The following is a 26,995-nucleotide window of genomic DNA, read 5'->3' as shown; positions in this document are numbered from 1 at the left end:
GATCTAATAGACTAGGGAATTGTACCATATTATGTATTTTAATAAGTTTTTTATTCCTCTTTTCTGTTTCCTTTTTTCTTCCTAAAGAATTTAATTAAAAGAATAAATGTAATATTTAGAAATAGATAATACTCATCCCCACAACATGGAATATGTTAGGCTTTGACAATCCCTTACAAATTAAATGAAAATGTGATACAGTATGTCATGTTTCTCATAATATGTGAAATATGTCTTTAATCAGACACAATAAAACATTATTTTGCTTCCACGGCTGTATATTTTAAAGCTATCTCTGTTCAGTAGGCTCCCTCCAGGTCTTTATTTCCTGTCATGGTTACTGTAACTCCTCTCTGTCCTTTCCAATATTTACATCACCCCCTCCACATCATATAAACTACAGCCTCAAAAGGACGGTCGCTTTGTCACACCCTTCTCTACTGACTCCTGCCCTCTTCCACTGCAGCAAGTTCAAGATCTTTGTCCTCACCTGGTAGGCCCTATGTCACCCTGTCTCTCCTTAAGTAATTGCCTAATATTTTATTGCATAGTTACCTGCCTCCTGAGTTCCACCAGGGATGTCAATCTTGACCTCTTGTTTGTCCTCTTCTCTCACAATCATCTCTGTACTTTCTGCCAGGCTCCCCCCTATGCATGGAATACCCTTGCTGAATTGCTACACGAGGGCCCTCTCATCATTCATATCTCACTTTATTTTAGTTATTAAACAAAATACTGTTTATTCCATCATATTGTCCATTAGCCTTTCTAAATTATATTGTAATTTTATTGATAATATCCCATCCTATCTCTCTCAGACCCAGTCTTGGTATCCCCCGGTAATGTCATGTCTTAAATAAGTTTTTAAACTCCTTCTGGCTAAGATCATGCCTTCTCTGCATTTTACAAGCTCATCATGGCTTGGGCTTCTTGCTGTTATGGGGTACGTAGCATAAACTTGGGCACTAAAATATTTTTATTAACTACATAACAATACATGTCTCCTCAATTATTTGGAACCTTATTGTGAGTAGGAGTGTAGTCAAAGTGGAAATCCAGTACTATTGGGGGAGGGGCACTGCTCCAGATCAAGCAATGACCTTTCCATTACCCCTTCCTTCTAACATGCTCCACCTCTGATGAAAGTGTCACTGCCAGATGCTTTCTCTGCTTGTATGCCTAGAATGAAGCCAAATTCCCTATATAACACCTTCCAAGGCACTGAAGCAAAACAGACTAATTGGATCCTAGCTCCTGAGGATTCCACTGGTGTATGCCAAATCTTGTAGTGGCATAGGGCTGTCCTAAAGCCTCCTGCATCACCCCTGCCCCCAGCCATCAGCACAAGGGATGCAGCTAGAAGCAAGGGAGAAAGTTATGGCACGGAGCATCACACAAATAGCCATTTTTCAAAGAGTTTCGAGGTGGGTTTTTTATGCTCAGAACTAGAGACCAAACTACTGATCTGTCGAAATGGTCTCAATCTGTCAAGTTTTATTCAGGATAGTGTATGGCACCCACTAAGTCTTTGGCGGACCCACACTGAGAATGTATTTATAAAAACTGTACATTTTCTTAATGTGCATGTGTAGATGTACAAACTGGAAGGATTACAGTGTGCACACACCAATAAAGAAAAAAATGTTAGGGTTTCTATGTAGCCACTTTATACTTGCCTGGGTAGTTTGAGGAAACGTGCTGACATCATTGGCCCCACTGAACACCCCATCATTGACATTTCTAGTCCAAATTTTTGTACTCCTGTGGCAGTAAAGATTTGATAACTCATGCTGCTTGCTACAAGCTCTCTCTGTGATAATATAATGTGTTTGTATTTTATGGGGATATTTACTGTGAAAACAGCAGAATAGTAAGCAGACAGTCTATCTAAAATGTTTGGTGTGGGCGCAGAGGAGCTGGAGCAAGAGCACCTTGGGGAGGAAACCAGGGGAGGGGACAGGGAGAAAACATGTGGCTGTAGAGAATTTGGACAATGAGAATGGGTGGCACGCAAGCCTTGGATTGGTTGTTTGAGAAAAATCCATATTTTACTAGCCCCTTTTGAAACTTAACATTCAGTGGATGATTTCCAAGACAGAAAGAATCCAGCTCAATCTTTGAAAGCTATGTTGGTTCTGTACTGTAATTGTAGTAGAAGGTAGTAAAACTTATTCTTGTCTGTACATTAATTTGATATGATGCAATAAACACCAGGAACTTATTTGCTGAGTATGATGCTATGATTTTAAAATAGTCACTTTTCAGAAAAGAACCACTCTTAAGTATGGAAAGTTCTAAACATTTTAATTGTACCTGTAATAACTATTAAGTATAATTAAAATTGAAAGCCACACAACCATACTCAATTCTGCTACAGGACTGTGGAACACTTCTGTGGCCTGAGCTGTAAAGTACCTTATGTCAGCCAAGTAATAGTGTAGTCAATAGTCTAAACTACAATACTGTGTATGGCAACATTTGTGCAAAGTTACACAAATCAGAAATGTACTATCATTCTTAGAAACAGGACCAACAAATAGATACAACAGCTACAACATTGCACCCCTCATCATTTTCACTAATATATAAAACTTATCAAAAATAAAACCAACAGCTTGGGACATAAGAAAAGTAAACCTCTTCCTATGGACACCAAACTTTTTACAGTAGTTCCCTAGGTAATACACCTCAAAGATATCACAGCTAGTCAACATAACTTGACTTTTCTGGATGCCTTAGTGTGATTTTTTTCTGACACAAAAGTTACATAGACTATTCTATGTGGACTTTGTGAATTTTAGATGTAGACAACAAAAGCTTATTTTTTCTACACTGTTTTATTCACTACCTAATGAAAAGAAGATTTGAAACTGTGGGCCAAAGTTGTTCTTTTGCCTTATCTATATTAGGACAAAAAGAAAAGGAGTACTTGTGGCACCTTAGAGACTAACCAATTTATTTGAGCATAAGCTTTCGTGAGCATAAGCATCCGATGAAGTGAGCTGTAGCTCACGAAAGCTTATGCTCAAATAAATTGGTTAGTCTCTAAGGTACCACAAGTACTCCTTTTCTTTTTGTGAATACAGACTAACACGGCTGCTACTCTGAAACCTATATTAGGACAGTGAACCATTGCTGACAGTGGTTTTTCAGCCACAGAACCCCCGATGCAGCACTGAAAACAGATTGAGATCTGAGACGTTTTCAACGATATTTCAGAAAGTGTGATTGAAATGACTCCTTCTTTGCACCAGCCTAGCCATTGCATCCCAAGTGATATTCACCAGAGAAATGGGCAAATGCTGAGAGAAAGTATGATTGCTGTTCTAGCCTGCACTTGAGAACAAAGTGGTCCCCAGCATCCCCAGGATAGGGGAGGCATAAACCATCCTACTCCCATTGCTCATTATCCTGGGCTCAGGGATGAATTGTCCCCACAACTCCAATTGCACAGGGTTTAAAGGGTATTACAAAAACCCATGTAATCCTTCTGCCAACTGAAGTCAGCAGCAACAAGGGCTGGGTTCAATATCCAGGGGTCCCTCTTAATAATATAATACTGAACCGGCGTGAGACCCCATCCAGTAACCTGGGAACATTAAGAACCACCCATGGGTACGTCTCAGAGGCAATACTTCCCCACTCAGAACACTGAGTCTGTGTATAGCAAAGAAAACTTTTAATAAAAAGGGGAAAGGAACATAGCATTAATTTGGAAAAATGTCACAATCATGATTCAAACACATCTGACCATGAGCAAAACACCAACCAAAAATTGATCACTTTGGCAATACAGCTCTGTCTGCTCATACCTAAGCAAAGGGGTGTGTTCATGTAAATACAGTCTGGTCCTGAAGCCTTTTTCCCTCCCCAGCTCATCACGAGCTGTCAGGGGATGGATCATCCAAACGTTGCTTATATCTAAAATACCTTTTCAATACACAAAGATGTTATATATTGGAACATTCCAGAGCTGAATGATATAATGTGGGCAAGGGGAGAAGTCTAACACTCCAATTTTGAGCCCTGTATGGCTGAGATAACTTTAAAGGTATGACATTCAAGGCATGATTCTCAGTGACACTAAAGGCTCTTTATGATACTCTGGCTGCAGTTGGGAAAAACAGCCCCTTAAGAATGCCCCGTGTGCCTCCCCAACTGGCGTAATGATAGTATAAGAGGAATATACTGCTCCTAGACCCTAACATAAAGTCAAGATTGAGATTTGGTATAACTAGGATGCACTATGCTCTGTTTCCCAGGGCTCACGGGGCCTTGAGAAGCAAAGTATATGATAGAGCAGCCCTGAAGTTTCTCTAACATACACCAGGGACCAGGTTGTTCCCTACATAGCCCCAGAATATGTGGAGCACAAAGATGGTTTTAAAGTCTGTCCCAAGCAAAGGAATAGAATGACTGAAGGTATGTACACACTGGAGCTGGAGGATGCAATTTCCAGCTTAAATAGACATACCCATGCTAGCTCTGATCAAGCGCTTATGCTAAAAATCAAAGCATACCTGCAGCAGTGCAAGCAGCAGGAGGGACTAGCTGCTTCAAGTACAATCATGCAGGCATGTGCTCAGGGAAGTTAGCCCATCCTGCACACATGCTCTCACTGCTGCATTTCTATTTTTAGCATGCTAGCTTGATCAGAGTTAGCATGGGTATGCCTACTTGAGCTGGAAAGTATACCCTATAGCTCCAGTGTAAACATACCCTGAGAATCAAGACCTGTACCTATAGTGAAGCTGTTATTGGTCCAGGCATGAATCTTGCCTATTCTGGACCTCAAGCAGGTATAATTTTGAGAATAAATTCCACATTTGAGGAGGTAAGGAGAAAACATTTTCCTAACAGGTTGCTTAAAAAAAATTAATGAGGGCTATTTGAAGTTGCTTAGGGGATTAGAATGTTAGTCAGATGGATTAGTGAGCAGAGAGCAGAGCAGGTAGTCATGGCTTTATAGTTTACCACATCGCTCCACAGCTTTATCACATGCATATCACCACCGTGTGTCTGTGTGTCTGTGTGGTATAAGAGAGATTCTTGTCACTCTGGGCCATTTTATATTCTTAATTTTATATACATAGCATCCTCTCCTTACTTCTGCTCGCTGACATGGAGTCACCTTATTACAATCAAGGCAAACCTGCATTGTCCACTGAGATTACTGTAGATACCACTTATTGGCTCATTAGTGGATTGCTGATATCGAAGAGTTGTGTAATTCCTACAACTCGCACTTTAATTTCCATTAAAAATTAGTTCAAAGATACCAAGGTCACCCCTAAATCTGCATTCCCAGCACCACAAAACTTTGTAAACTTGCCCCTGAAAAGTTCACAGACTGAGTACATTTTTAAGAACAGTGGATATTCAGATGCTTTAGTGAAGAGGGCTATAGAAATACCTATATATAAATTAAATTTAATGTATTATAAGTAGATCTTTTGTTTATCTTCTCTCTCCCTTTTGGTTGCATTAAACCCTATTTGTGAAGTTATCTGCATTTAGCTCCATTAGAGAGGGCACCCCCACTTCTCCTACTCTGGTCCTTAGTCACAATGTGTGGGCAGAAAGAAAAAGTCACTCACATTCGTTAAATGCCACAACAAAATAAAAAAAGAAAACTATTGACCTGATATTTAGATAAATACTAGTACAATTATGTCATGTACTCTTTTCTATAACTGAATTGTGTCCTCAAAATGTTAATAGGAAACATGATGTTTGTATCCATATTTCATTTCACTCCTTTCAAACAACAAGGAAAAGATTGATAATAGGGGTCTAATTTATTTGATACGCAGCACTTATTCACTTAAAATATAAATGAGGGGGTTGGGGGAAGGAAGCAGTAGAGGCCTGATCCTGTTCCCATTGAAGAAAATGGGAAGATTCCCACTCACTACAATGGGAGCTGGATTGGGTCATTGGGTTGCTAGCAATGCATTATCTGAATTTTGTATTTTCTCATGTTGCTGAAAAGCAGTCATTTGCTGCCCTCTAGAAGTAGATTACTGCATATACTCTACTTTTATGCAACACTCTTGCCATTTTTAGCCAGCCATCTGAGTTTAAGTGAAAATACATATGACAATGCAAAACAATATGGAAATGTTCCTTGTTTTTAAGTACTCTGGATAAATAGTAAGAGTTATAATGCAATATATAAAACTTTTAAGTTAAAGAAACTAACTTGTGAAGTTCATCCACTGCTACTTTCCTTTGACTTCACCAGGTGTTAGATCGGGACCTAGAAGAGGAAGAAGCATATAGATGTGATAAAACGTGGGTTATCCCACAATTTCAGGTTCACAGTATTTTGTAACATATTCATGGTAATCTGGTAACCTACAGCAGATCATGTTACTTTGTGTCACTATTGGAATTATTGCACACAAATCTACTTCCATGAATCAGGTTACATAAATGGTTAATCTTGATATTGTGGTGTCAGTTCTTGAGGTACCTCCTTCATTATTTCTCCTGGGAACAATAAGCAATCTTTTTACTTTAGTTACACCTGTGTAAACCCAGTGACCTCAGCAGGGTTGCAAGGTGTAATTAAAGGGAAAAATTTGACCCAGTGTGAAAAAATATGTTGCTACCTCTTTAAAATACATTTGCAGAAGTTAATTGGTTAGAAGGGTGAAGGGAGAAAGAGGACGAACAGGGGGTAATGGCAGTAAGAGATTACATAGAGGTGGGATTTAATTTTTGATTCTATTTGTTCCCTGTTGAGTTTATTCAAAAGCTCTTGCTGCAGTGACAAGTGTGATTGTCTAATTTCTAGTATCAGGGGATAGCCATGTTAGTCTGTATCCACAAAAACAACAAGGAGTCTGGTAGCACCTTAAAGACTAACAGATTTATTTGGGCATAAGCTTTTGTGGGTGCATCTGAAGAAGTGGTGTTTTACCCACTAAAGCTTATGCCCAAATAAATCTGTTAGTCTTTAAGGTGCCACCAGACTCCTTGTTCTTTTTGTCTAATTTCTAGATTATTTGCTGGTATTTTATGCCATTTTACATCCCAAAGCCATGCATGTTCCCCTCATTGCAGAGAGGGTCCACAAAAACCCAAAATAAATTTAAAAAAATTACTCATAATTAAAACTGTACACTTCATTGCAAAGTCAAAAGTTAGACAACTTCCAAGAAAAATTTTGCTTAGGGACATTTTTTTGTGAAAGGGGCTTGTTTTTCAGTGAATATTAGCCTTTTCTTAGCACCAAGTGGTCTTTATTTTTTTAAACCACACACTTTTATTAAAAGAAAAGGAGTACTTGTGGCACCTTAGAGATTAACAAATTTATTTAAGCATAAGCTTTCGTGAGCTACAGCTCACTCTCTAAGGTGCCACAAGTACTCCTTTTCTTTTTGCGGATACAGACTAACACGGCTGCTACTCTGAACACTTTTATTAGCTACAGCTCCTGGGCATGTTATGCCACCTAGGTGCACTGTGACAACACAAAAAAGAAGGGGGCTTTGTTAGGCTCTGCTAAAATTAACAGGTGTTAACTCAGCATGCTCAGAACTAGAAGTGATTTTTCAATCCCATGTAACTTTTTGATGTTTTATTAACCTGCCCAAACCTAATTAGGGACCTACTCCCCAGTAAAGACTAATTGCATATCAGGTTTGGAGGGATTTTGTTCAGTTTTTTAAGTGATTAATGAGAAAAAATAAAATGCTGGAAAAGTATCTGATTCTTGCCAACTTTCCAAAGACCCAAGAATGGCTACTGGGATTTTCTTCAAATTTAAAAACAACTCCCCATCATCTCTGGGCTAAAGTTAAAGGGAGATTTGGGTGTGAAAATGGGTGCTTAAAATAAAAGCCCTGATGTAATCTTAATTATCTTGCAATCATTAATATTATTAATACCACCTACCTCTAATATAGCACTTTTCAGCAGTAGATTTTAAAGCACTTTTACAGAGGTCAGTATCACTATTCTCATTTTAATGATGGGGAAACTGAAGCAGAGAGAGGAAGTCACTTGCCCAAGGTCACCCAGCAGTCCAATGATGGAGCCAGGACTAGAACCCAGGTCTTCTGAGCCCCACTCCAGTGTCCTAGCTTCCAAGTGGCAATGATATATAGATTTTTCTTAAGGGAAGTGTTTATTATCATGCTATCAACACAAATTGAAAAGTTGCAGCTGAAATTTTCAAGAATACAAACATTGTCCCAGTACCCAGCACGTGGCAAACTGCCAGTTGCTATTTATCTAAGCCTTTAGACCATGCTGATCTCTGTATTATCTGAGTTACTTGATCATGTAGTGAATAATAGATTTGGTAGCCAAATATTCCAAAAGAAACTAGTGATTTGGGATGCCTACATTTTTGTATGCCCAACCTGAATTTCAGGATGTGCTGGGGACCCACCTTCTGAAAAATCATGCCTCTTTAGGTTGTCTGAATTTGGGCAACAAAAATCTGAAGCATTCAAATTCAACAGCCACTTTGGAAAAATCTTGGCTCATATCCACTCATAAAACAATCACACAGGGTGGCCATACTGAGAATGCTATTGCAGCCTTAAATCCAAAGTTTTTTTTACTCCTGAGAACTCAAGAAAGCTATTGTGCCATTTGCAATTTTTTGGTCACCATACCTGGAACCTAGTATCAGAGAGGTAGCCGTGTTAGTCTGTATCCACAAAAACAACGAGGAGTCTGGTGGCACCTTAGAGACTAACAGATTTATTTGGGCAAATAAATCTGTTAGCCTTTAAGGTGCCACCAGACTCCTCATTCTATACCTGGAACGTGTTTTCTCCTACCCTCTCTAATACTAATCACAGCGTTAGTAGCAATGCTAATGTTCCATACCTTCCAGAGCCATTCTGTATAGTGCTTCCTTTGAAAAGTTGAATCAAAAATTCCAGTAATGCTTGCAAATACTGGCTCTGTAAATCAGTTACCCAGCTATTGACTAGTCACTCACTTTAAAAGCTTGATTGCAGGTGAGCATGGCATCAATTGCCAGTAAACAGGGGAGGCTCGTTCTCCTCATACATCAGTTTTATACAATTTTTTCTTCAATTGACTTCACTGGAATTACTGCCTGGTTTACATCAATGTAAGTGGCACAGGACCTGACCTTGGAGCAGAAGACCATCTGGAATGGCATGTGGACAGCTGATCTAGTGAAACTTTGATCCCCCGGATGGGGAGGAATATACAGTGACCTGGATGGAGGGCTGAGTCACAAAGAAGAAGCACTGTGAATCCCAGAGAGTAAGGGGTAGGAGGATGCAGTGCAAACAGTTGTTGGAAGGGAGGTGTCAGACCTGAAAGGACCTAATTCTCAGCCTCAAGGAGCCACAAGGAAGTGCCCCAATGGTGAGTGGACCCCATTACACCAGGGTCCTGACATCACCTCTATCCCTCCCTCCCTCGCAGTTACCTTAGTATGCCAGAGATCTGGATTTAGCTGGGCGTGCCCTGTGGAAGGCACTGACTTTTTCAGGGGCATGTACAAGGTGAGCTGGTTCCCAGGTCTGCTCCTTGGCCCCGTAGCCTTCCCAATCAATGGAGGTACCACAGCTTCCTTCATCATTTCTGGGAATCTATAATCTGTGGACAAAATACTTTTTCTTGCCTTTGAATCTGAACTGGAGGTGGGGGCAGGGGTAGAGTTGTGTTTTGTTAGGGAAGGAATTGTCAGACAACGATTTCAGGAGGAAAGCATAAATAAGGAATGCAGCTTCAGGGATCAGGGAAGCCAAAGCTTGAAGGTTCATGGATTGATTTTTCTGCAGATTTGGTAAGGACCCACATACTGGTGGTCTAGCTTGCAGATGGGTCAGCCTATCTTAAGGTGTGTGACCAATAGCTCCAGCTTCTGTCCCACAGCAAAAAAGTGGGACTTTGCTGTTGGTGGCAGTCAGCATGATGCTTGTGTTGCCTTGGCTACATCAAGATGTCACTTTAGCTCCCCTTGGATTTGTGGTATACCATGTCCACTGCTGCAGGAACAGTGGGTGCTGTGGGCAGTGGAGGATGAAAACAGGTGAAAATCATAGATAGCCAAAAAATGGGTTCATCTAGAGGTCCTCACTATTATATGCAAATTCCACACATGGAATCTGTCATCTTGGTGGAAATTTGTGAAGCACCCTAGTTACTGTTCTAGTACTTGGTTCATCCTTTCTGGTTGGCCATGTTCGTGGATGATAGGGAGTTCAGTAGATGTATGAAGACACTGTTCTAGTAAGTGCAACACTTCCTTCTGAACCATGACACAAACTGGGTTCCCCTCTTTGAAGTAGTGTGGTCTGAGAGGATGTGGATGCAGAAATCATGGGAGATGAGGAAGCAGGTGGTGTCCTCAGGAGGGTGAGTTATGTGCAGGGGATAAAAAGTGCCATCTTTGTAAGATGGTCCATCACTGTCAAGATGGTACAGAAATCCTTGGATTTAGGGAGTTAGACAATGAGGCCTGTGGTGACCTGGGCTGAGGACCTTGCAGAGGTCTCAGCATGTATTAGCATTCCAAAAGATTTAGTCTGAGGTCACTTCATATGGGTGCAGGTGTCACATGATCCGAAATAAGCCTGAACATCAGACCGTAGTTTTGGCCACAAGAATGATCAACATGTTTGGCTTTTACCTGACTGAAAGGGATCATGCAAAGGACATCGTGGCATAGGCAAAAAGCTTCCAGACAAGGGTTTTCCTGGGGGGACAAGTATGCTCATAATGATGAAAGGAGTCAGTCTCTCCGTGTAGTTTCAGCTGAGGATTTGGTATCAGAGGTTAGGAACTTCTGGGCAAAACCCAGGTGTGGTGCCTGGCTGGGAATCCCAGGAACCCTGGTCTAGGAGCCAAAAGGCAGTTGGTTTGGCAGTACTCTGAGCTAAATATCACTATGTATCATTGCCAGGTGATACTTGGGTCATGCTTGGCCAGCCAGGGATTCCAAGTATCCTAGGAGAGTGTGGGGACTGGATTAAGCTGAACTGAAAGAATTCATGGTATTTCTCAATTACTGCTTCCAGAGCTGGAGTTTCCTGATTATTAGGACCAGAGGTGGCCATCAACTGTCTCAACCAGATCGTACTTGGGCTACTGTGGCATCCATGAAATTATTCTCTTCCCCAGAGTCAAAGCCCACTGGAGGGAAAAAACCTGTCTGGAGCCCTAAAGTCAGAGTTGTAGCTGCAGCTATAGATGAAGGGATGATCTTGAGGAGGTGGGGAGGATGCCTGGAAGGACTTGCCGAGTGGGGTTTCCTATGTTATCCAAGCTCAACCCCCATTAGCAAGGCTAGGCAGGGGCATTTTCCCAAAGCCACTCAGTTCAGGGCCTGGTCTGGATAAACAGAAGCCACATGGCCCATGCTGCCACAGTAAAAACCACAAATTATTTTGCCATCACAAATCCAAAGTTACAGAGCAAAACTCTTCCTTCTATACATCTTTAGTAACATCTGCATTCCTAACTATACACTGCAATATGTGCTTCATGATTGGCTTGGTTACTTTTCAGGAACCAATCCTTATGTAGCATACTCTGTCCATGTATAACCTGGTCTCTACATTCCAGGTTTATCTTGTCCATTGTCCCTACCAATTTGTTCCTGCTTATCTTAGCTAGACAGACTCCAGCTTGATGCTTATGTAAGCCTTCTGGAAAGTGGAGGCAAGCAACAAGGGCTAGGTTCAATACCTAGGGGTTCCTCTTAACAATACAAAACAGAACTGGTGCAAGCCCCCATTCAGTAATCTGGGAAAACTAAACCCCACCCTGGGCACTTCCAAGAGGCAATATATCCCTTCTCACAAGCACTGAGTCTGTGTATAACAAAAGAAAGCTTTTATTAGAAGGGAAAGGGAATCCAGCATTAATCTGACAAAACACCACGACCACATTCAAAACTATGTAACCATAAGTAAACACCCACCCGACAATATGTTGGGCAGTGTCCTTTGCCTCAATTTCCCATTTGAAGTGTGAAAGTCCAATAAACAAATGTCCCTTTGACATGCCATTCCCTTTTCCCTCCACTGCATCCTATTCACAGCTGGTTGGTTGTCTTTGATCAGCTAAGGCTCAGAATTCAGAGGGGGGCATTCATGTGGGTTCACCTGCCACCCCTGAAAAGGAGGGGGCGTCAAGCCATGACTCCGCTGCTGCTGTATAGCTCTGTGACTGCTTATGTCTGCTGCTGTTATCTCTGCTATTGTCTCTGCTGCCACAGCTGGGTGCTTGCTGCTGCTGTTTTCTCTGCCACTCACTGCCACTTCTGTAACGTGGTGTTCTGAAGTTCCATGGCTTAGCCCAGCTCTTAGTGATTTCATTGTGTAGCAGGGAACCTCACAGCTAATGCAGCATCTGCACTGTTTTCACCGCAACACTGTCCCCACACTAGGCCTAAGGGTTAGCTCTGAGACCAGCCCATCAGTGACTGAACTCTGGTAATCACTGACCAAAAACAAGGACTCTCCATTGAGCCTTATTGGCTATGTCTTTCAACACTAAAGAGGGGAGGGCCAAATGGTGTCAAGGATTATTTAAGCAGACGCCACAGGTGGCCGGAGCAAACTGTAATGCCCAAGGGTCAGGCGGGTCAAAGGGCAGTCTAAATCAGTGGTCAGAGTTCACACAAAAGGTCCGATAGCCAGGAGATCCAATCCAAGGGGAATGTATAGCAAGGCCAAGTCAAACAGGGTCCAAGAACCAACCGGCAGAGAATGGCTTATTGCTCAAACAAGGCCAGAAAGGAAGCAGGAAGTTTATATATGGTCACCAGGTAATCAGGGTCAAGACTATTTGGCCAATCAGGAAGCAGGTCATGGAACCCTAGAAGCTGGCTTACCCAAATCTGTGAATTCCATGGCAATTCAATAATTTGGTATTGCATGACAGCTAAGACTGTTTCCCAATAACCCTGTGGGCCTGGGTTTGAGACCAGTGTCTTGATACCTATGCCATTAATTATGCTTATAGTTATAAAGATTTTCCTACTGTCTAACCTAAATTTCCTTTGCTGCAGAATAAGCTGATTACTTTTTACCCTACCATCGGCAGACATGGAGAACAACCGATCACAATCCTCTTTATGACAACCTTTTACATATTTGAAGACTGCTGTATTTCAAGTCCTAAACAAAATAACCAAGAGTAGTTTAAGTTTAGCAGTTTTCAGTATCCATAAAAAATGCCCAATCATGAGTTTACAAGATTTTCTAATCTAGTCAAAGGCACAGTTTTAAGATAAATAAAGTATGTACTGGATGCCACCAAGTGGTAGCTGTTATCACAAACCAATATCCTTGTTATTATCCCATTTTAAGCCAGCACTTCAACTGCAGGAAATATTGATTTAATGTTACAAAGTTAGTGTCCTGATACAGCAGTTTGTTGGGAACCTGATACTACTGCTGGGGAAAGAGATAAAATATTCCATTAGGGTTAAATTCTATTCCTACTTTCATGGCAAAACTTCCATAGGCAGCAGGTTTAAAACAAACAAAAGGAAGTATTTTTTCACACAGTGCAATCAATCTGTGGAACGCCTTGCCAGAGGATGTTGTGAAGGCCAAGACTATAACAGGGTTCAAAAAAGAACTAGATAAGTTCATGGAGCATGGGTCCATCAATGGCTATTAGCCGAGATGGGCAGGGATGGTGTCCCTAACCTCTGTTTGCCAGAAGCTGGGAATGGGCGACAGGGGATGGATCACTTGATGATTACCTGTTCTGTTCATTCCCTCATTGGTCACTGTCAGAAGACAGGATACTGGGCTAGATGGACCTTTGTTCTGACCCAGTATGGCCATTCTTATGTTCTTATTTTTTTCTAATGAGCTTGTTTTTAACTAAAACACCCTTGTGACACTCTGTACCTTAAAGTAGCACCCTGGAGCCCCCATATTCACTACTGTGAATTATATGTTTTTTTACAATGCATGCCTTGTGAGGTATCATTAGAAGAGTCTTGATCCGTTGAACATTAATATTCTGTTGGACTGTATGTACTATCATTGTACGTGAAGTTATGAAGTATTATTATATATGTTGTGTTGTAATGCTGGGAATACCCACAACCAGCCTTTCAGTTACAACAAAGGAGTAGCCATCAATAGCCAGCCAGCATTAATGGCTCATCCACACACAATCCAATATCCTACAGAGGAGGAGGCATTTATGCCCTGGGGGCAGACTCACCCATGTGACAGCAAAGATCTTTCCAGCAAACTGGAAGAAAGTATAAAAGAGAGACAGTGACATCATCATTTGGCCTTTTTCTCCTCCCTTCCCCCACTCTCAACACCTGGAATAAGGTCTGGAGGAAAAAGACTTTGAACTGGGGAAGATTGGTCCCCGGCTGGAAGGTAGTCCCAGCCTATGGATTAAGGAACTGTAACCTGCTTGTACCATCTGTCAGGATGAGAAAAGTTGTGTGATTCAATTTTTGCTTAGACTAAAATTTTGGATTTAGCAAGCGTGTTTACTTTTTATTTTCTTAAGGTAACTATCTCTGACCTTTATGCCTACCATTTATAATCACTTAAAATCTGTCTTTCTACAGTTAATACATTTGTTTTATATTTTACCTAAAACAGTGTGTTTTGGTGGAAGTGTTTGGGAAATCTCAGTTCAGTTTACAAAGGCAAGTGTATGTCCATGCCACACTGAGGGAGTGGTGAACTACTTAATGAACTTGCACTGCCCAAGGGAGCCTTGAGCAGTGTAAGGCAGTAGAGTCCTGCGGTGCAAGACTAGGGAGCTGTGGGCAATTGGCTGGAGCCTCTCTATTGTTGGTTCATGAGTGGCTGGGAGGTCATTCATGTAACTCAGTTGGCTGTGTCCTTACTTGTGGATGTCTGTGTAAGTACAGTACCTACCAGAGGCTTGTAGCTTGACATCAGCATCACAGTATGAGAGGCAGCCCAAGTTGGTGGGACAGAGGACTCAACAGTCCCACAGTCCACGTTGCATCCCAGGGACCCCATCACTACCCTGAACCTGGAACTGATAACTGCTACATTAACAGATAGTTGCTCCCAGAACCTGTCTCTTGATCTTGAGAAAAAAAAGACAGAAACAGAGCTGGTCAAGACCCCTGGTTCAAGCAAGGGAACTGTAGGATCCTCTTCTGAAAAAATGAACAAAAATAAAGGGAAGAGGGCTGGGGGGAGGGTTTAAAAACCAACACAGAAGTTGTTGAAGTTAGAATGGCAATAGCAGAGTTCACCTGGAATTAAATTTTTTATGCTCATTTTAAGAATGTCGGGCACCTACATACTACTGTGATTGATGTGCCTCAAATTTGATAGAAAGATGGAGAGGTTGCTAGCATAGCTACATCTGCAAACAGAATAATAATAATAATAAACTTAAATAATGTAAGAGAGTATGTAAGAAAACTTCTGCAAATTTCAACTTGAAATAGGAACAGTCTTATAAAGTTATAAAACATAAAAACAGTATGTGCTGGGTCAAAAGAGGTGGTCAGACCAACATATATGCATAACAGACCAATACTATATAAGACCTGATGATGCAAGCTAATCCTTGCAGATGGACCTCTGTGCCCATGTGGATCAGTTTGTAGTAACACACCTTCGCCTATTCCATTAACTGAAATGAAGATGATTGTATGTTGCAGTGATGTCCTACATATATATCCAGTCTATGCTAACTACTGAAATGCTGCTACATTCCAGTCCAGAGGGGGTTGCACTTCAGTGGTGGCTGAAATGATTTCTGGATTACCAGATTCTGCCCTGGTTTGTGTGCTTGAAGCTTGCACACAAGAGGTTCCAGTCTGTGATGATGGGCAACTGTTTGCCATTGCTGAAAGACTGGTAGCATCCCTCAAGGATCATATCTCCCATGTTGTTCAACGTACAGTATATGGGTCTGATTCAAAAATCCTCGTCCAATCAGTCTTTGACTTCAACCGGGCTTTGGGTAAGAGTGTATGTGAGGCCTCTTGAGGAGAAGATTTCTAAACTCAGGGTTAGACGGTCATCAATAGACACCAGATCCATAGCTGTATATCTCTGGCCCAGGAATGCGGCAAAACGCTCTCTGTACTCTGGAGGAATACCGGATGGTAGTGCCAGCTGGATGTCAGAGCTACCTTGTCCTCAGCCCTAGTGTGGCTGGTGGGTAGAAGTTGTCATTATTAGGACACAGAATCGCCGGTTAGGACTTGCCGGGAGGCAACGAGTCTTGGATCATTCAGTCAGACTCTAACCCTGGGAAGGCGTTGGGGGAGGGCCAGGCTCAGCAGCCCGGGCCGTGGGCGGCGCTCGGTGTCCATGGGAACTGGGTGTCAGCGGAGCGTGCGCCGCGGCTCCCCTTCTCTCCCGGCCGCCACCATGATGCTAGGCCGCGGGCTGGACGCCAGGTAAGTGCGGTGCCCCCTGCTCCGGGTGCCTAGAATGGCGCTCCCCTCCCCTCCCCCGCCCGCGTCTGGCCGAGAGGTCTGGGCTGTTGGAGCGCGGAGCGGGAGGGGGGCAGACAAAGCCCTCGCTATTGGGGCGCGGGAGGGGGGCAGGGGGACGGCGTCCCGTTAGCGGGAGGAGAGGGGCGGAAGCCCCTGCTCATGAGGTGGGAGCGGGGGCAGAGTCCCTCCCTGTTACTTGTGGCTAGGCTTGGGGGAGGGGGAAGGAGGGAGAGGTTGGCTCTTTGGCTTCCCCAGTCCTGATTTGTTACCCATCGGCCGCAGGCTTTTGAGACAGGGTGCCCTGAGGTTTGGGGGGGCTGGGTTTATTATCTTCATATTAGCTGTTTTATATTTGTCTAAAGTTGATGAGTCCAGGCTTTATGTTGTGTTTTAATTTAAGGGGGGGGGAAGAGGGGTTTTTGCCAAAAATAGCTTTTAAAAATCTAAATACAATAGTTTGGGTAGGGCAACAGAGGATGTTCAAAGTGAAAATAAAGCCGGATCTATTCCAACAAAAAAGTATAGTAACCTGCACCTATACATGCCCAGTCTCGTTCCGCTCATCCCATCTGTCTGCTTTAAGCCATTTCATACTGTGCCCATCACTATAAAGTCTAGGCAACAAAATGTATGTAGGGGTTTAGTATGCTGGGATAAAATGAAGACTAGTTGTTAATATAATCAAGCCTTGTGCTCTCAGTCCTTTTATTGCCTTTAAGTAGCATTTTAAAAAACAAACTAACCTTTTCACACCTTCCTTTAAGGAAATGTAATTCGTATCTGTCAGAATTGAATGCTGTTCACATGGGGAAACTGTAGGCACAAAGTTGCTGAATGTTTGCCAGACCAGTTAAATTCCCTCTCATTATTTGAAGTGGGGAGGTGGTGGTTATATGTAAACAAGGTCACACAGTTCAATAGGAGAGGGGAGGGACCCCTCACTAGAGATTATCTTTCGATTAGTGTTAATTGTGGAAGAAAGATTGTATGATGGGCTTTTCAATGAGATTTTTTTATATTCTCACTCAGTTTGAGAAATATCCCTTATTTAGATGGTAGCAGACTTGAGAAAAACATTGGAAGCTGGGAGACTATCCCCTGGTGTTTGTCTTTAAAAGAAACATCTCTGTCTTGTCAAGAAAATATAGACTGTGAGACAATACTCTGGTCTTGAAGTATTGAATTTCCTTTGATTTTTTTGGGTTTGGAAGGTTGGTGACAGTGGTCAAAATTAAAAGCCAGGATCATTTCAGGCTGTCAGAATTGCTACTCACACAAATGAAAGAGGTGTTAATTTTTTCCTCCACATAAGTGAGATGTGAGCAAATTCCAAGGCTAAGGATCTTGTCCTGTGTTGCTAATAACATAGGGCCTGATCTTTCATACCATACCATACCAAGCACAGTGTTTGAGCAGTTTTATTGGGGCCAATGGGACTTCTTACGTACTCTGCAATTGGTAGTTAACATTTGCAGAATTAGGTTATTGTTGGGGGCATCAAGCAATGGAATGAATCCATTGAGAATCATATGAACTTCAGCAGCAGTAGAATTATGTTGCCAGTAACACTGAAGTGCTACTATATGTAGGACCAGCAGAGCTGAGACCCTCAACTGAAGGCACTTATTAAACAGAGAGGAGGAGGAGACTGAAGTATCAAGCAAAATATTAATGCCACCTGATTAAGTATTGACTTCAATATATGGAATGGTTTACAAAGATTAATAAGTATAAAATATGCAGGTGTTTGGTTGGAAGTTGAAATTTAAGTCCCACTCAGAACCCATCATTAGCTTGAGTTTCTGAATTAATTAATGACAGGTTTCAGAGTAACAGCCGTGTGAGTCTGTATTTGCAAAAAGAAAAGGAGTACTTGTGGCACCTTAGAGACTAACCAATTTATTTGAGCATGAGCTTTCGTGAGCTACAGCTCACTTCATCGGATGCATACCGTGGAAACTGCAGCAGACTTTATATATTCTCTGTGTGTATATAAAGTCTGCTGCAGTTTCCACGGTATGCATCCGATGAAGTGAGCTGTAGCTCACGAAAGCTCATGCTCAAATAAATTGGTTAGTCTCTAAGGTGCCACAAGTACTCCTTTTCTTTTTGAATTAATTAATAAAATTCTTATCAAATACATAGCTTTGTATTAGTATTAAAATTCATACTCATATAAAAAGCAAAATATAACCAATGAAAGTAATTTACATATATATTATTTTACCCTTACAGTTAATACATTCAGTCAAAGATGCTGATATGTGAAAATTTACCTTGCATATTTTTGACAATCCACCCTGTTTCACAAGACCATACCTATGAACTCTAAGGAGGTTAGGTAGAGAAGGTACCTGCTTCAAGGACTTCCTAAGCTCTACTGGAGCACAGTATTTGAGTTCCATTGGGCAGACACATATTTCTGTAAATACTCCTCCTCCCGCCAACCCACCTAACCAAAAGGCTCACATAAAATTTTATGCACCAGAGTTTTACTCTGCAACATTTTATGTTGTTGGTATTGCATAATGAATACTTTATTTGTTTGCTATTGTGATGGAGATAGCATTGTAAATATTTCTTACAATTAGGGTTTTTATTTTTTGTTTTGTTTAAATAATTCATACTCTTTGTGCTAGATTTTATTTACCTCTTGTGAAAGTTAGAACCATTAAAACTGATCCTGCAATCGACATGAGCAGAGCCCTATACCTGCGCAAAACCCCATAAAAGTCAAGTTGTTTTCTGGTACTATGCCTGCCTCAGTGTCTCGCTGCTGATTTTTGTGGGGTTTACGTTCATATTTTCCTGTTTTAAAATACTTTTTCTCCTCTGTTGCTGTGTGAAAAACTTGCATTAAAACAGGAGAAACAGACTAACAATACAAAAGAAACATTTGAAATGACTATACTCAAACTGTTGTCAATTGAATGAAGTTAAAAAACAAAGGGAAACACTCTTTATTCTTTCAGTTATAGTAAATTAGGTATAACGTTTGTAAGTTTAAAAAAATTCAGACAAGTGAGGCAAGTTTTTTTTTTAAAATTTGATTATGTCCTTTAAGTCCCTGAGACTTCTAAAATACTGAATGGTTTTACTTCAAACGATAATAAAAATGGATCTTTACATAAGTGGTGCAAAGATCCATTTTGTTTGTATTTAGTATTTGTTGTTATGCCTAACAAATTTTTTAAGCTTGCACTTTGAAAAATTGAAATGAGCCTAACTATGAAGTTGGTATTGAGGACTTCAGGGGAAAAAAATGAGTTCCTGAATCTGATAGCCTTTGTTTACTTCTATAGTTACAGAACTTTACTTTCAAAACCAATGCACACTGGCACTTTTGAGTACATTCCAAGGAAGGATCACTAGACTGTGAATCAGGAGAGATGGCTTTTGTTCCCAGCTCTGTCACATTCTTGCTGTCTGTGAATTAGGATAAATCAATTCACCACTTTGTGCCTCAGTTTTTCCATCTGTAAAATGGGGATATGGATACGTGGATTCTTTGAAAAATGCTTTGAGAGCTACAGATGAAAAAGGTGTTTCCATCCATCTATTCAAATAACTTGTTCTACTACCCAATGATAGATAGAGACATTCAGAGATTTGCATGTAAGTTCTAATAATGGTTTAACATTCACACATTAATGTATTGGGGACTTTTTATATTTTAAGAGATTGGGGTGGTTTTGTGGTTAGGGTCCTGGACTAGGACTCAGGAGGCCTGGGTTCAGTTCCTGGTTCTTCCACCGATTTCCTGTCAATCTTGGGCAACTAATTTAAGTGAGACCATTCATGCTTAAATTTAAGCTTGTGTGTAAGTGTCTGCAGTATTGGGGCTTTACTTTCTCTGGGACAGATTTTTAAATGTATGTAGGTGTCTAAAGATGCAGATACATTGCTACTGAGATTTCCAAAGCACCTAACTGCATAGGAGTTTTATGAAGATTTTCTCAAGTATGTGGATGTATCTGGTTTGGGTCTGCAGTTATGGCATTTTTACTTGTTAAAGTTCAGTTTAGTGAGTCTTAGGCTGAAATATAAATTTCAGTTATTTATTATTTTATTTGTCTTTTTTAGATAAGCAAACACCACGTCAGAATATTAAGTATAATTTTCCTCTAATAAATTTCCATTTTGCCCAGAAGTAAAATGACCAATTTGAAATATGTTGTTTATGGTATAGTGATGACAGTACTGTCAAACCTATTTAATCTGTATGTATTTTAATCATGTTGGTTTTTTTTCTTGTTTTTCATTTTTCCTTGGTCTCTAGGGACAATCAAACTAGACAAGTACGAGAGGCTGTTTCAAATGTGGAAAAACATTTTGGTGAATTGTGCCAAATATTTGCTGCATATGTACGTAAAACTGCTAGACTACGAGACAAAGCAGACCTTCTAGTAAATGAAATATATGCATATGCAGCTACAGAGACACCAAGCTTAAAACTTGGATTGAAAAATTTTGCAGATGAATTTTCCAAACTTCAAGATTATCGCCAAGCAGAGGTATAGAATTAAAGCTGTGCATGTTGTGCTTGCAAACTTATCTTTTTAATACGATTACCATAATGTATACCTTGCTTCTCTCTTGAGACTGAGGGAAACCACTTTTAAATGCATTCGTAACAAATGTGTTAGGAACAAAGCTAAATAAGCTCCACCAGCTTTCATATACTAATGAGCTTTCTGAAGACATAGGCCCCAATTGTGAAATGCCTTACGCACATACTTAACTCCATGCCTTGTGAATAGTCCCTCTGAGTAGCTTCTCACGGGTTTTGAAGAATGAGGGACAGATAACAGGTCTTCAGTGGAGATGAGAAGAGCCAATGGATTTTATTGGGCTATAGATTATGCTTAATAAATATTTGTTTTTTGGTTTTGTGACTCGGGCTGTCTTCTGGAATCTGGAATGATACTGTAAGTCATTTCTTCTGCAAAATCTATTAAATGTTGTTTGTGTTTCTTTTTTCAATGTTAAATTATTATGCTTTGTATTCCCAAAATTAGGCTCCTGAAAAGAATTAACTTTTCATGCGTGAATAGTCTCTTTGATTTCATAGATTCATAGATATTTAGGTCAGAAGGGACCATTATGATCATCTAGTCTGACCTCCTGCACAATGCAGGCCACAGAATTTCACCCACCACTCCTGCGAAAAACCTCTCACCTATGTCTGAGCTGTTGAAGTCCTCAAATCGTGGTTTAAAGACTTCAAGGAGCAGAGAATCCTCCAGCAAGTGACCCGTGCCCCATGCTACAGAGGAAGGCAAAAAACCTCCAGGGCCTCTTCCAATCTGCCCTGGAGGAAAATTCCTTCCCGACCCCAAATATGGCGATCAGCTGAACCCTGAGCATATGGGCAAGATTCACTAGCCAGATACTACAGAAATTTCTTTCCTCGGTAACTCAGATCCCACCCCATCTAATATCCCATCACAGGCCATTGGGCCTATTTACCATGAATATTTAATTACCAAAACCATGTTATCCCATCAGACATCTCCTCCATAAACTTATTGAGTTTAATCTTAAAGCCAGATAGATCTTTTGCCCTCACTGCTTCCCTTGGAAGGCTATTCCAAAACTTCACTCCTTTGAGGGTTAGAAACCTTTGTCTAATTTCAAGTCTAAACTTCCCAGTGGCCAGTTTATATCCATTTGTTCTTGTGTCCACATTGGTACTGAGCTTAAATAATTCCTCTCCCTCTCTGGTATTTATCCCTCTGATATATTTATAGAGAGCAATCATAACTCCCCTCAACCTTCTTTTAGTTAGGCTAAACAAGCCAAGCTCCTTGAGTCTCCTTTCATAAGACAAGTTTTCAATTTCTCGGATCATCCTTCTCTGTACCTGTTCCAGTTTGAATTCATCCTTCTTAAACATGGGAGACCAGAACTTCACACAGTATTCCAGGTGAGGTCTCACCAGTGCCTTGTATAACAGTACTAAAACCTCCTTATCGCTACTGGAAATACCTCGCCTGATGCATCCCAAGACCACATTAGTTTTTTTCATGGCCATATCACATTGGCGGCTCATAGTCATCCTATGATCAACCAATACTCCAAGGTCCTTCTCCTTCTCTGTTACTTCTAATTGATGTGTCCCCAGCTTATAACTAAAATTCTTGTTATTAATCCCTAAATGCATGACCTTACACTTCTCACTATTAAATTTCATCCTATTACTATTACTCCAGTTTACAAGGTCATCCAGATCATCCTGTAGGATATCCCTGTCCTTCCCTAAATTGGCAATACCTCCCAGGTTTGTATCATCCGCAAACTTTATTAGCACACACCCACTTTTTGTGCTGAGGTCAGTAATAAAAAGATTGGTCCCAAAACCGATCATTGAGGAACTCCAATGGTAACCTCCCTTCTGCCTGACAGTTCACCTTTCAGTAGGACCTGTTGTAGTCTCCCCTTTAACCAATTCCTTATCCACCTTTCAATTTTCCTATTGATCCCCATCTTATCCAATTTAACTAATAATTCCCCATGTGGCACGGTATCAAACACCTTACTGAAATCTAGGTAAATTAGATCCACTGTGTTTCCTTTGTCTAAAAAATCTGTTACTTTCTCAAAGGAGGAGATCAGGTTGGTTTGGCATGATCCGCCTTTTGTAAAACCATGTTGTATTTTGTCCCATTTACCATTGACTTCAATGTCCTTAACTACTTTCTCCTTCAGAATTTTTTCCAAGACCTTGCATACTACAGATGTTAAACTAACAGACCTATAGTTACCCGGATCACTTTTTTCCCCTTTCTTAAAAATAGGAACTATTTTTAACTATGTTAGCAATTCTCCAATCATACGGTACAACCCCTGAGTTTACAGACTCATTAAAAATTCTTGCTAATGGGCTTGCAATTTCATGTGCCAATTCCTGTAATATTCTTGGATGAAGATTATCTGGGCCCCCCGATTTAGTCCCATTAAGCTGTTTGAGTTTTGCTTCTAACTTGACTCACATGAGTCATCCCAAACACATAATTTTTTTTGCAGGATTGGGGCCCTAAGAATAGTTTGACACTGTCCTGAAATAGGCCATTTAACCCAGATGAGTTTGGTTCATGATTTTAAGTTCACTCTAAACAAAGCTTATTTTGATGTTAAAAGGTAACATGCGAAAGAGAAAAAGTGGCCATTTATTTATTGAGATGGGGATGTTCTACATTCATTATAATATGTAAAAAGGCCTTGATGTGTTTTAAAGTTGTTGGTTTTTTGCTCATATTTTGAATTAGAATTTAGGTATTGTTCACTTTGTTATCAGTTATTGTAGACAGCTGGAAAATGGGTGAGTTTATGACATCAAATGTATCAAGGCAGTGTTTCCCAAACTTGGGACGCTGCTTGTTCAGAGAAAGCCTCGAGCGGGTCGGGCTGGTTTGTTTACCTGCCGCGTCCACAGGTTCGGCCGATCGCGGCTCCCACTGCGGCACCACTTACTGCAGCCCCCAGTGGCCTGGAGCGGCGAATTGCGGCCAGTGGGAACCGCGATCGGCCGAACCTGCGGACGCTTCAGGTAAACAAACCGGCCCGGCCTGCCAGGGGCTTTCCCTGAACAAGTGGCGCCCCAAGTTTTGGGAAATACTGTGTCAAGGAAAAGAGGTGTTGATCCTGAAGTGGGATCTGGAAGGGTCAACCGTGACACTAGCATGGAGCTCCGCTGAATTCAGTGAGTCTCTACACATGTGCAAGAGTCCAGCCACATGAATCTAACTGCAGGATTGGAGCATAATTAGAATGCAATGGATTTTTATTGAGCTTGTTTAAAATTCTGTTTTAAGCTAACACCTATTGAACTAAAACTTTTGGGAGTTTATTAAGGATACCTCTACCCCTTCACTAGAGAGCTCAGAAAGCTCCTACTTCAAATTTGAGTCACCAAGGAGTACTCTAACTGAAAAGGGGAATGCAATCGTTGACCTTCTTGCTATTTTTATAAAGAAAAAAGGAAGTAGAAAAAAACTTTAAAAAACCCAAGAAAGCCTTTCAAGTCATCTGTACACATTAAGAAACAAAAGAAAAAATCATAAATCCCCTTTTTCCTTTTGAAGTTCACCTTTAAGAGGTTCAGCTCTTGTTACTAAGAAAGGGCAATTGAAAATAAAAGTGCTATATCTGGTCCTTTCACTATGTATTTAGGGCCAGATTTTTAAGAGTATTTAGGCATCTAGAGATGCAGATAGGTGCCTAGTGGGATTTTTGGAAGCACATAGATGCCTCACTCCCATTGATTTCAGTGAGTTAGGCATCTAGGCACTTTTGAGAATCTCATTGTTACAGTTCCCAAGGTAATTGCACTTCTGCCCCCTTCTTGATTTCTTTGAGGAAACCCCACTCAGGTCTCTACCTGTCATTTTTCTCGGGGTGGGAAACCACATTCCTCTCACTCCAGATCAGGGATTTAGGCTGTAATTCCTCCTGCAGTTCACTGTGGTCATCTTAATAAATTGGAGTCTAGTTCAGAACCTGTTGTGCTGTTCTCTTCCTGAGGTAATGACAGGATAGACCAGTGACCAGCCAGCTTGTTTAGAACAAAAGCTTTACGGAGAAACATACTGTAAAACAATAAATAGCGTATTGCATGTTTACCATGTAATACTTCTCTACCATACAGGACCCTGGTCAGTTTCAGGCCTTCAGACCCTTTCAGCAGGGTCTGTCTCTCTTGTGCACAGTGTCATATCAGTTCTTGCATGGAGAGAAAGTGACTCCTCTTCTATATTAGGCTGGTCACTTGATATAATACTTTGTTTGCTGGGCGTCTTGAACCCAGTCAAAACAAGTATAGCCAGTTTCCTCCAGATGGTGATATTTCTCCACTCCAGACATGTTTACCTGTCAAAGGTTTTGCATTAATTCCCCCCCCCCCACCCCCGCCTTTAGTTCCTGATAGTTCCTTCATTCAAGCTAGGCAACTTCCCCACAGTCACTAGTACTTGTCTTGTTTCAGGAAAGAAATTAACCCCTTCGTGCCTGCTGAATAACCATACAAAGGGAGAAGGGAAACTGTTTTTGTTTTTTGTTTTGTTTTTTTTAATATGCTCAACTATCAGTAGCCCTCCAAGTTCTCCACATCCACTAGGCACATTTCTGCATCTTTAGGCACCTAGATACCTTTAAAAATGTGACCCTTCAGTCAAGCCATTTTCCACCTTTCCAACAATTAATTGGGGTGGGGAGGGAAAAGACAGATTGAGAAAAAGGTAAAAAAGAGAACAGGGAATGGCTACATAAGTTCCATCTCTTGTTATCCATCTGTCTCTCTGTCTCCATTTCCCTTCTCCTCTTTGTGGGCATCAATTTATGCAGCAGCTTTCATATGCATTTTGTCAGAACTAGCAAGTAAAATAGCTCATAAGGACTGCTGATTCCATTCATTTTTCCACAACAGCGCCAGGTACTTAAAAAGATTTTGAAGTTCTTTAATTCATAAAAGTTCGAGGAATATTAGCTTAAGAGCCTTTTAATTTCCGCATGCTGTAGTCATCTAGTGTTGCAGATCTCCAGTTTCAAACCTGGTTTCTTTGATGAGTAAAAAAAGAGGAAGATTAGAAAAACATGCAGAGGATGCGAGGAAAATCAAAAGACAAAAAGCCAGCGAAGAAAAATAATGGGATTTAGCTCTGTAAAGATTAGGATAAACATTTATGGTTCTAAAAAGTCCAGTTCTTAATGCAATGCTTAAATCATGTCGAACTTTGGAACAATTGAGATTATTTATAGTACCCTTTACAGTCCTGTACCTTGTAAAGCAGTTTTTATTTGGATCTGAAGCTTTGTCCATTAATAATAATTAGGAAACAGGTCTTTCCCCAAAATTTCTCTTCCTCTGTGGAATCTAACTTTAACTTGGCTGGCATTTTTTCTTTCATCACAAAATTATCTTTTAAGATCCCTGGTTTTAAAATCGTTGGTCTGATTTTGTTTGTAATTGTAGAGCTTTACTGGACTTCATTGGAGTTGGAACTTTGCTTTATAAACTGTGTAGCAACAGAGGTCTTTTTATGTTACTTAACAAGTTAATGTGCCCCTATAAAAGAGATGCATATCTATATAAAAGAGAGCATAGTATGATGAAAGGCATAATTGTAAATGAGTGAATAAGGATGACAGTTCATTGATTGTCTGCCAGTGTCACACACTTTATTATTACAGGCACTAGTATGCTATGGGGTAAACAGTTGTTCAGTAAAAAGTCCTTGGCCTCAAAAGCTCACAGGTAGGCAAAACAAAAGGGGTGGTAGAAGCAGAGAGAGAGAGGATAACTTCCATTTTTTGTATGCAGTGATGTTGTAGCTGTTGATCCCAGGATATTAGAGAGACAATGTGGGTGAGGTAATATCTTTTATTGGGCCAACTTCTGTTTTAAGGTAACAATAAAACAGACACAATATTGTATGACATGCACAGTCATAGCTCCATTACCTGTCTAGCCATTTTCATCTGTTTTTCCATGTAGAAGGTATTAAAACAAAATCTCAAATGTAAATATCTGTGAATGCCTTAATATATGTGCATAATGTTTCTGATTTTTTGAGTACA

The 26,995-nt window shown here is 40.7% G+C and overlaps 1 protein-coding gene and 1 long non-coding RNA gene across 4 annotated transcripts in view; one reads left to right on the top strand and one right to left on the bottom strand.

Moving 5' to 3' along the window:
• LOC125632679 (uncharacterized) overlaps positions 1 to 26,995 on the bottom strand; it is a 47,882-nt gene that overhangs the window by 6,194 nt on the left and 14,693 nt on the right. The window contains exon 2 of the long non-coding RNA XR_012666919.1: positions 6,203 to 6,259. This is a non-coding gene — a long non-coding RNA (uncharacterized LOC125632679). The remainder of the gene's footprint in view (positions 1 to 6,202; positions 6,260 to 26,995) is intronic.
• Positions 16,230 to 26,995, top strand: part of CIBAR1 (CBY1 interacting BAR domain containing 1) — a 39,530-nt gene continuing 28,764 nt past the window's right edge. Inside the window, exons 1-2 of one of the 3 annotated variants that reach the window (XM_048841244.2) lie at positions 16,230 to 16,381; positions 20,700 to 20,934. In XM_048841244.2, coding sequence (XP_048697201.1) covers positions 16,293 to 16,381; positions 20,700 to 20,934 — 324 coding nt within the window. In that variant the 5' untranslated portion in view covers positions 16,230 to 16,292. Of the gene's footprint in view, positions 16,382 to 19,730; positions 20,036 to 20,699; positions 20,935 to 26,995 lie in introns of those variants that run through there. The other 2 variants (XM_075125055.1, XM_048841246.2) reach the window with 2 other exon arrangements.

Source organism: Caretta caretta, chromosome 2 (assembly GCF_965140235.1).
Source record: "Caretta caretta isolate rCarCar2 chromosome 2, rCarCar1.hap1, whole genome shotgun sequence".
NCBI lineage: Eukaryota > Metazoa > Chordata > Testudines > Cheloniidae > Caretta > Caretta caretta.
The sequence above is the reverse complement of the archived record's forward strand: the minus strand, read 5'-3'. Positions and strand labels throughout refer to the sequence as shown.